General features: G+C 40.3%; 1 protein-coding gene across 1 annotated transcript in view; it reads right to left on the reverse strand.

The window, feature by feature from the left end:
- Positions 1–6,936, reverse strand: part of LOC148344671 (protein crumbs homolog 2-like) — a 28,221-nt gene extending 21,285 nt beyond the window's left edge. The window contains exon 1 of the mRNA XM_088301472.1: positions 6,585–6,936. Coding sequence (XP_088157598.1) covers positions 6,585–6,654 — 70 coding nt within the window. The 5' untranslated portion in view covers positions 6,655–6,936. The remainder of the gene's footprint in view (positions 1–6,584) is intronic.
- Positions 6,937–11,337: the final 4,401 nt, after the last annotated feature.

The following is an 11,337-nucleotide window of genomic DNA, read 5'->3' on the forward strand; positions in this document are numbered from 1 at the left end:
GACATTTTCCGCTCTACAAAAAAAAGTGTTGTTGCAAAAACGGTTCAGTCAGGAAACAAAAAGTGGCCAAGCACCTACATTCTCCTCCACAAACTTTGAATGAGCAGTTTGAAAGCTGGGGATTTCACTCGAAGTGAATGTCTTAACTTTTGGTCAACTTATGGACATCCTTCTCTCATAAGCCTTAGCTGTATTAGCATGTGGTTTATGCAGGGGCTACCTGGAGCTTTGACCTTTCGAGGTGTTTAGGAACCAATCTGGTAATGAAAGGAAAAAAGCCTAGCTTTCTTCTGGACTTAAAGTCAAGGCAGATGGTGTCAAAAAATAAACGTATTACATGACTAAAGATAGCTGCTGTCAGTGTTGTCTTATGAAAGTTACACACACCAACACTAATACTTTTTGGGAGAGTTGGGGATAAATTCTCACTGTCGTGGTGACTTTAAAGACCTTTCGATTAACTGTTTTGAGTATCACAATTGCTGTAACAAGTCTGAGTTATTGAGGGACTACACCAGAGAGAGAAATGTGGGTGAGGGGACAAAGTATATAACCTATAGTTTTTTTTCTCATAATCACACATAGGAACAATTTATAGTGTCCAATTAACCTGCCATGCATGTTTTTGGAATGTGGGAGAAAGCGGAAGCACCCGGAGGAAACCCACAAAGTCACAGGTCGAAGATGCTAACTTGACACAGGAAGGCCATGGGTGGTATCAGACCTACGACCTCTGTACGATGAGGCGGATGTGCTAACCAGCCGACCACCATGCTGCCTATTAGATGCCAAAAATTGCCAAATATTGAGTGGATATATATCTGTATGTGTGTTGAGTCACGAAGAGCCCCTTCTTTTCCTATCATCCCAACAGAAACAGCAACTGAAGTTTGCTTTCAATTAAGTTACTGATTGATGAAGTTCCAAGTTGATTTGATGTTATTCGAAGCTTGAATAAACTTATTGACATTGTGTGCTTTCATTACTTCCTTACTGACAGGGTAAAATGATTTTTGCATTTCTTGTGAATTGCATCATTGCTCGAATAAGGAATACAAAAAGCTTTTCTATGTAGTTTATTTTTCTTTTGAGATCTTTTCATAAGATCATCCGCATTCCAAGGTTTTCCTTTACTTAAGTTACACTAGTTTTTTGCCGGTGATCAAAGGAAATGTAGTCTCGGTCATTGAATTAAAAATAATAACAAAACTAAGGGGCTTCATTAACATCTGTAGAACATCATGCCAGAACATCGCAGACATTGAGGATTTAAAGGGCTCCAAATTATGTTTAGTACATTTGCAAAATTTGATCTGCGAGTGATCAGAATGTCTACCACTCATATTTCTTTTGGCATGCATAACCTGAAAAACAGGAAGATGATCAAAAATGCAAATTTTCTTTAATGAATTAACATCTTGACTGAGGATGATTAATTCGTGTGTTCTTTTTTCCATGTTTTTAAATGCCATATTGTATCTACTTGTTTTTGCAGGTGCAGACCTTTCCCCTGTGTCAACACACCCTCTCACCTCTGCATCAATTCATTTCCTTATGTTTATTATGTATCATCATTCTTGTGCTGTTTTACTACTCTTTTACAGGTTCAAGACCCCCCATGACTCTTCAACAACCAACAGGTGCACGTACAGGTGCACAAACCTGTTCAAATTTGGTGGAAATACAGTTTGCCAGACTTTTTTTTTTAATTTTATACACACAGGTATTTCTAAAATTTAATTTTAGGAGACATAGGTCACATTTGACCTGAACAGTATATAAGAGTTTGAAATGTTTCTTGGCAGAGCTTGCTGCCTACTTTTTTTTTTTTTTTTTTAAAGGGGATTATGTGATTTGTTTCACAATTTGCTAAGCCTGCTTTTTTAAATGATTACAATGTTTCAGGTTTGAATCACAGCCCAGACGCTTCTTTGCAGTATGGAGTGTGCATGTTCTCCATGTATACGTGTGATGTTCCGAAAAGGAGTATACGTATTACATTAATCAAAGACTTGAACTTCCTTAAAGGTGTGAATTTTACTGTGAATCGTTATTTGTTCATACAGCAATTGACTGGCTACCAGTCCAGACAGGGTGTACACAGTGTGCCAATCACCAATTGTCAGCTGGGATAGACTCCAGCTCACCCGTGACCCTGATGAGGACAAGCAGTATATCCTTTCATAGCCTACGTCACAATGACGTCACTGTGTTTGCTGGAGGCAAAAGAAGCTCACGCTGGAGGTAACAGAACAGAAGCCAGGAGTAAACACCACTACTTTTATGGCGAAAATGTCAACGCGTTGTGTTTTTGGTTGCTAAAACAGATAAAAGCAAAACCAAACACTTGAAATTCTATCACATCCCAGCCTCTGCCAGTCAAAGAAATATCATCAACAACGCTTGTATTTGCAGCACACACTTCATATCAGGTCAAATTTAATGTAAAGTGTTCTATCAGGAAATGTACTATCAGTTTCTGCCTGAAAAATGATATACAAGCTGGATTTAGTTATGGCTGAAATTACTTTGTCATAATTTGTTGGATTTTTTTTTTTATATTTTATATTTACATTAAAGCTATCCGCGGCAGCACGGTGGACGACTGGTTAGCACAATGGCCTCACAGTGCATAGGTCATGGGTTCGATTCTGGCACTGTGTCGAGTTTGCATGTTCTCCCCGTGCCTGTGTGGGTTTTCTCCAGGTACTCCAGTTTCCTCCCACATTCCAAAAACATGCATGGCAGGCCGATTGAACACTCTAAATCGCCCCTAGGTATGAGTGTGAGCGCGGATGGTTGTTTGTCTTTGTCTGCCCTGCGATTGGCTGGCAACCAGTTCAGGGTGTACCCCCCCGATGACAGCTGGGATAGGCTCCATCACCCTTGTGAGGAGAAGCGGTACAGATAATGGGTGGATAATGCTAACTGCTTGCTAACTCAACGTTAACTTAGTTGTGTCCAGGCAATAGCCCCACAATAATTCTGATGAATGATAGGTCTTCAGTTTATCTTTGTTGTAAACACCACGTTTTTCTAATAGGTAGGTGTAAAAGACAGGGCGTAGGGATCGGTAAATTTTGTCCCGTAAATCAGAGACAACTTGTTCAAGTAACATTTATGGTTGTGCAGAATGAGTTTCCTTACATACTCACAAATGACTGTTTTTGGCATCCATTCCAACATAAACAATACTGTTGAAATATGCTAACCAGCGTTTTTGCCTCCTGCTGAGCCATGCCGCACAAATCATGTCACATTGTTTACAAACTGTGACACACATCCCCCGTTTCCTACCAACAAGGTGTTCAGCTTCCATGAATAGTAGTTAGTAGTAGTTTGTTTTGAATTTACTAAGGAAAGTGCTTCATGCCATAACTCAAAGCCATTCATGAAAACAGTTTAAAATGACTTCATTCTGTATCTTGCAATAAACACATACTTTAATGAGTTCCCACTGCATCTACTCATAATCCCTCTTACTTTCTTGGGCTGACGTGCCACCTCACATCAGATCCTCCCCTGCACTTCTCATGCAGGATAGACCTCGAGACATACGGTTACTGAAATAGTTTTAATTTGAGTGTTGTAAAGAAATGTGTGGGCCTGAAATATTTCACAACTGAACTGAATGCCACCTTGTGTGTTCATTATCTAGTGATGAGGGTGTTAAATTGTTTATGTTTCTTCCCTCTTATCTCAGCTAAGAAGCTTTAAAGTTGTGTCATTTTCTTCGCCTTGCATCATTTCTTCACATCTTCACTTTCCTGTTGGGAGATATACATCTTTAAATCATGCTCAAGACCACCCTCTACACCTGTACAAAGAAACTTCTTTGGAGTAATATATTCTTGAAACTGCTCCACTTGTAATGTCATTGATCTCAAGATAAACGAGAGCTGACACAGGCTGCAAGGATCTCCTCACTCTACACCCCTTCGTCCAGACCCCATCAACTGCTCACACATTCCAAGGAGATGATAACAGCACCTCCTAAGCAAAGCCCAACCCCCCCAAATCACAGAACATGCTGTAGATCATGGTTATGGTGAGACAAGCTCGATCCGTGGCACTGACTGGTACCACTATATCAGCACAGTGATAACACTGAGCAGAGCGGGTCACTGCAAAGTAAGCACAAGATGTTTGGCGACTGACACTGTCCAGACGACAATGTCCTTGCTTGAGAATTACGTTGACCGCGGATCACCACTCACCGCTGTGTGGAAAGAAACTCTAATTCCAATTTGGGCGTATTTTCAGGTTACCCCGATGAGGACTCATGTACTGTGCCTTTAAAATCAACCGTATGGTAAATGGAAAAAAATGGCAAGTTAGTAATGTCTATTGTCTATTCGGCCAGATGAATCCATCACTGCCTTATCCAGTACCACCTCATCAGTGAAGCATGGCGGTGGTATTACCAAGTAATGTGACTGGATGTCAGCTAATGGAATTTATTGATGATGTGACCCGAAAAAAAAAAGCAGAAGAATGAATCCTATTATTTATCCTCTGTATATTTTCTACTCACATTCACAAGCACTCATTGGATGGCGCAGCCCAGTGCAGCTGGACAATGACCCGAAGTATACTGTGAGATTAACCAAAGAGTATTTTTTTGGCAAAGATTTAAAATTGTATGCAATGGCTATCAGATCTGAGTGTGACTGAGCTTGTGTTTCACATGCTGAAGACAAAATTGAGGGGAAAATAACCCAAGAACAAGCAGAAACTGAAGACAGTTAAAGCAGCAGTGATGAAATCCAACATCTGGTGATGTCTATGAGACTCCAGACTCCATCCTATAATTGGCTGCAAAGCAGTGACAGTTTGATTTGATTTTAATTTGTCCCATTACTTTTGATCCCTTAAAAACCGGGAGGCAAATATTACACAAAGATTGTGCTCACTTGATTTGGATGTAAAGATATGAAGCTTAATGCTCTAAGCTTTTTTGAATATGCTGTCAAAGCACAGCTTTGTTCAGTTCATTTCAACTCCAATTGTGGTGATATTTCGAACTGAAAAGGTGAGAACTGTGTTCATGTCCCAATATTCATGGGCCTGTAGCGCTACACATCCATATGCATTCTCAGTTTTAACAGATGTATGTGTGTGTGTATATGTATGTAGATAAAATTGCATTGGTACATTATAACGAATTAAAATTCCAAGTACCAGTCACAGCAATGGAATCAGAGTAATGCCGAAGAGGCAGAGGAAACTGGTGCTGTGACTCACTGAGAGGGGGGAGCCCCCAGCCAACGAGTTGAGCTCTGAGCCATTTTATTGACCATCAGACACTGGCAGGTCTTCTGTTTTCAGCTTTTTGCTCCAAAGTCTCCCCAGCAGGTGGCTACTTCGCTTTATACAAAATGCCCAAATCCTCTGAATCAGTCATGGTTACACATTGAGTCAGACAGTGGCATGCATGCCTTTGTGCCTTGTGTAAACGGACCAGTCTGCGTAATTCCATATCTAATCTTTGTGTCAAATTTAAATAAAGCGCAAGTGCCAACATACAGTTAATACACCTTCAACATTTTCATTTTTGCATAATATTATTTCATTTGAAAAAACTCACTCTTTTAGCATTGTATAAACATTCTCCTTGGATTCATCAGTATGTCATTTATTTATCTTTTTTCTTCAGAACACATTCAACTTGGATTAGTCTGAGTCTTTTACAGAAAAGATCTAATGCACCTGTGCTTAACTGAGTCATCTGCAAATGGCAGCCATAAAGAGGTCCAAAGAAAAGAGGGAGTTTGTGTTTTGCAGCCTCGTTGCTCAAGGCTTTTGTTGAACGAAATGCTTCTTTTTTTATTTTTACTAAGTTTATTTTGGAAAAAAATTTCAGTTTTGGTTGTTTTCACATTATTATCATTTTTTTACGGTCCTCTTCCACACTTAACATAATCAAAGACATTTCTAGGGTTTATTCGTCTTTAATTCCTTCGTATCCGGGGGTGCCAGGTCACTGGCCATGCGCCTTAATTCCCATCACTATCCAACTTTTAACAATGAGACCAAAAAAAAAGTGCAGCAGTGCAGCCGGACGCTCAGCTCGTTACCATGGTGATCTTTAACAATGCCACCCAGCTCCCTGCCTTCGATTCGCCACCGTTTAAATGAGCTTCAGACGCTGCACACAAATGAGGGTCACGGGGAAAATGGGTCAGCGTGGAATTCAAAAGGTGGAGGGGTCGCCCAGCAAACTCCCACCGCCAAACCCCGCACACACTGGTTGAAGTAGTCCAGGGGGAAATATTGCTAATTAGAAGTTTGAATAGTAGACTCGTTCAGCACGCACGCGGACGTTACTATTTTGATCAGACACGAATCTTTTGCAGTTAAAAATGAGCCTTTAACGATGATAGTCGTGTGATGCTGCGGTGGCTGGATCGAAGCGGTGCATCAATGGCACGTTTGGATTTCTGATTTTGTTACGTATCTTTTTGAGTAAAATGTCCCAACTATTATTAAGTAACCAGAATGACTACATCTAAATAGTTTATTTTCATGCTAGCATGGAAATAAAAAAAAAATGTGCTCTTGCTAAAGTGCACGTTCAGCCTTACCCAGTTTGAACATCATCATGGTGATCAGCAGGGTCCTCTGATGTCTGGACCAAACTTTTCCTAACTCCATGGCAATGCAGGACGCCGAAGTTTCCAGTCAGTGTCGCACTCCGCTGTCACTCGTCAGGTTCTCCATCCAGCACACTGCAGCGCTCCATCCATGCTGCTCAAAGTGAGCTGCGAGAGAGGACCCGTTCTTCCATGTCTGCCCACTTTGGCCACTAGTGTCTGTTGTGTGTATTTGTTTGAGCAATTGGCATGTGCGCACGAGTAGTCTCTCTGGGGAACAAACTGGGACAGAGTAAATCTGAATAATCACCCCAGCAGAGAGTGGCTGAAGGAAAACACGAAATGGCTCTCAGGACTGAACTCCGCCCACTGAGTGAGGATTCAACAAACACAACTCGTACTCCACTACGACTTTGACGTGTTTTACAGATTTCATTTGACTTTTCTCCTGTTTGTAATCCAGAACATTGTATTTATGAGCAAAATGCGTTTAGCCTACATCTAAACATAATTGTATTCCCTCACAATACAAATTATATATCAAATCATGCCAATCTCAAACACTAATAAATTGAGTTATTGTTGTAAATTCAGACATGGCAGAATAAATGCATTGCTGCTGAATATATAGGATGCATGAAACATTGTATTTCCGAAAGCATCACTTTTCAGGAAAGCAAGCCAAGGTCACCAAAACCTTTTGAAGCTGACAACTGCTGCTTGGGGACTGATTAGGGCTACCAGTTTGATACACACTTCTGAAATACATTTTGCTTAAATTAGCTATTAATGCAACCATTATATGTTTTTATTAATAATTTAGTCATTTATGTGACAACACTGATATTGTTAATGATATTTCACAAGAATTGGAAAACCAATGCATATCAATATTAATACTTTATTTTTGTCTGCTAATGCTCACTTGAACAACATCACAATGCCCTTTGGACACCACGTTTGTGACCCCTGGCAAAGATTAAAGTTCTTCTCCACACGTAGAAGAAATTTGGAAAAAAATAGCAAAGCCACGCATGGACTGACCAATATTATTGATTTGTGGAAAAAATATTAGCTCAACACCAGTGATGTAGAGCATGTTATTGTAATATAAAGTAAGCTTATTTTTGTATGATCAAAGCATCATACATTCCAACTTCCCATCCATTTTCTATTTCTGCTTATCCTTTTCAGGATCACAGAGATACTTTCAAAGATGTCCAACATAAATGTCCTTTTAAATAATCTATAATATTTTAGGATCAAGCTGTTTTCCTCATGAATGACAGTATGCACTCCTGGCAGTGTTTTTGAGGTGATGTGTGCTCACTGATGTCCACTGACATGTTTGTTCTGGTGCGGCAGCTCTCACAGGACCTGGGCCGGAAGCCCAGTTCAATATTATCACTGTATGGGTGTGAATCTTAAATCAATGGATCGTTGCTCCATAGTCCACATCAACACCCCCCCGCTTTAGAAGAAGGTGGAGGGATTTATTTGGTGGAGCCGACTGTGGCACCCACTCACCCCTACCCCCAACCCCAGATCTTAAGCCTGGCATTAGACTTAACTCCACCCTGCCGCGTTCACGACAACAAAAAAGTTAATTAAACATCGAGGGAGATGCAGGCGTTTGGGAGAGACAGGCATCCCCACTTCAGCGCCTTCAACAAGCGACATGTTCGAGAGTTGGGGTCACAGCAGTTCCACATTCCTGAGAGAAAGGCTGCCGCATTCTATGAAGCTGTGACACAATAGAGAAATGGGCCGGCTGACATGTTGTCTCAGCCAGGTTGGCCTTCCACTGAGCAGGCCTGAGGAGCTTGATTTGGACAATGCAGACACTGAAATGTGTTAAACATACAAGTCCTCATTTTTAAAGTCACAACCTTGGTTTTTTCATCACTCTCTCTTTACAGTCAGTGGGAATTTCTCAGAACGTAAAAAGTTCTATTTTATGATAGCCATTCAGTAACTCTATCATGAAGTCTCCACCGTCAGATTTCTTTTACACTAAGTGGACAATTTATGGACTTATGAGGACAGTGTGATGACGTTTGCATAAATGAATGTCCTATTCTTCTAGGTGTACTTTTGGTCATTAATCCTGCATCACAAAGGCGCAAATTTGCTTTGCCAAGAGAACTGACACAATCCCAAACTATGACTCAAACTGACTGGCAACAAAGAATGAATGGTCTATTTTATTTTTGTTGACAGAAAGTTGAGTTTCGGAGAAAGTTCAGAGAAAGAGTAGCTTTCTGATTTAGCACAGTAACGATGTATTTGCCAAAATAACAGAGTAAAAACAGTTATTAGCTATGGTCAATGTCCTTTAAAGGATTGTAGATTATGGATTTTCATAGTTTCATCCATTAAAACAAAAAATCCTCCAGCCACTGGAGTTTATATGTTCTGAAACATTTTAAATCTCTCACACTGCCAAGCAAATCCGGTGGATCTCTCCTGCATCGGGAGCCCACCACTGTCACAACACCCGCTTGTCCAAATCAACATACACGGTAAATATATCTTATTGGAGGATACACGGGGCACAACTCCTTGTGCACTTAAAATGAGCTGTCAATGGTTCTTGTTTGTGTACCTTTGTTGAGATTGTTCACTTGACACATCCCAGCATGCACTGTGGAACCCAATGTTAAACCTTTTCTGTAAAAAGGACGCTAGTCATTATCATCCATCCATCCATCTTCTGTACCGCTTCTCCTCACTAGGGTCGGGGGGTGCTGGAGCCTATCCCAGCTATCTTCGGGCAGTAGGCGGGGGACACCCTGAACTGGTTGCCAGCCAATTGCAGGGCACACAGAGACGAACAACCATCCGCACTCCCACTCATACCTAGGGGCAATTTAGAGTGTTCAATCGGCCTGCCATGCATGTTTTTGGAATGTGGGAGGAAACCGGCGTACCCAGAGGAAACCCACGCAAGCACGGGGAGAACATGCAAACTCCACGCAGGATGGCCGGAGCCGGGATCAAACCCACGCCCGATGCTGTCTCTCACTGTGAGGCCATCGTGCTAACCAGTCGGCCAGCGTGCCGCCTGTCGTCATCATTTCAGTGTAATTATGTTTCCCATAGTTCATAGAACCTTTGTTGAAAACCTTTAAAAATAAACCTTGACTGTGATTTCTGTGTGATACATATATATATTAATGTGCTATTACATGTGGTTATGCTAAAACCCTCCTTCTCCACATTGAAAACTGCCATAAAACTAACTAAAGCTGACAGTATGATACTCTTCTCTCTAATGGAGGTTACCTGACAGGAGTGCTACAAAACAATGTTTGCCGTCTAATGGTGAAAAGTGTGGTCGCAATTTAAAACTAATACGGTAGAGAAAGCAGCTTTATGATTAAAGATAAAATCAAGCGGCCACTCCAAGCGTGCCCAGCAGTTGGCCATCCTTGTTCTAGCAGGATTCCAATTCCTCTTCTTTTTTTACAGCACAAATGTATGATCATTTGGTCTGGTGAGAAGTGTGGACAATTTATACCTTCTAATGTTTAATGGATGAATCTGCATTTGTAGAAGAAAATAACTTGAGCGATTTTCTTTTAAAGACCATAAGAATTCATTTAAGAACAAGGTACTCATGGACAACAATAATTACAAAATTATTCGAAAATGGTGTCCACTACTTATTAATTGATAACCCTGCATTTGGAAAAAAACAAATGAATTTGGCTGGGTTCAATTTGTAGAAATCTTTTAATTTTTTTCCCCGCAAAATGAGAAAATCTTGTAATGCTACAGGCTAAATGAGAATTTATCCACTTTTTACACAATTTTCATATGGCGATTTGCAGTGAAAGTTTTCAAATGAACAGATAAAATGTGTCTTGGCTCAGTGAAGGTTGGGAAACTTTTATGGTACCAAAGAATAGCTTTGAATTGACGTCTTTTTCAGTGTGCAGACAAAGTGAAATTCATTGGAGGTCTTTTACAAGTTGTGTAACTGGCTGCTAATGGGTAGCCAACGCGAATCCATCTATTGAATGGTAATTGTGTTTTATGGCCGTCTGTTATTGCCCAATGAATTGTGTCTTTTCACAACTGTTAGTCAAGTTTGATAATTCTGATGACTGTATTTTTTTTAAAAAAGATCATTAAAAGTTTACCAGCAGGCTAATGTGTTCAATGAGTTTTACAACAAATAACTAGGATTTTAAGAACGAGATGACAACCAAATCTGTCTAGTCTTCAGCAAAGGCCCAAGCCCACATTCCCTACATACTACTTTAATTTATGACTGTTCTATTTTTAAAGTTTTTTTGTAGGGGAGTTGCGATGGGTGCTCAATTTAAACATTTCCTTCCATTTACTAATCTCTTCCCCACGTTCACACAAACACATGCACTTCTCTTCCCTCCCTTCCACATCTTCACATTCATTCCTGTCTGGCCCTTCAACAACAATGACTTTTCAAAAGACCTCAAATTGCCTAGTGACCCCTAAAGTTCCCCAACTCCCCTCCTCAAAAAGAAAAAGAAAAAAATGCTCAAATGGTGAGCACAACATTATGTATTAAATTAGCATTAACAACATAATAATACTTGAGAGAAAAAGTTTCATTACTGCTCCTACTAATAGTATTCCTACAGCTAATAGTGTATTACAATAATAATGATTATTATTTTTAGGGTTTCCTCCGGGTACTCCGGTTTCCTCCCACATTCCAAAAACATGCATGGCAGGCCGATTGAACACTCTAAATCGC

The sequence above is a fragment of the Idiotropiscis lumnitzeri genome, chromosome 1 (genome assembly GCF_059441095.1).
Source record: "Idiotropiscis lumnitzeri isolate Australia: NSW breed Sydney's pygmy pipehorse chromosome 1, RoL_Ilum_1.0, whole genome shotgun sequence".
In the NCBI taxonomy this organism is placed as follows: Eukaryota; Metazoa; Chordata; class Actinopteri; order Syngnathiformes; family Syngnathidae; genus Idiotropiscis; species Idiotropiscis lumnitzeri.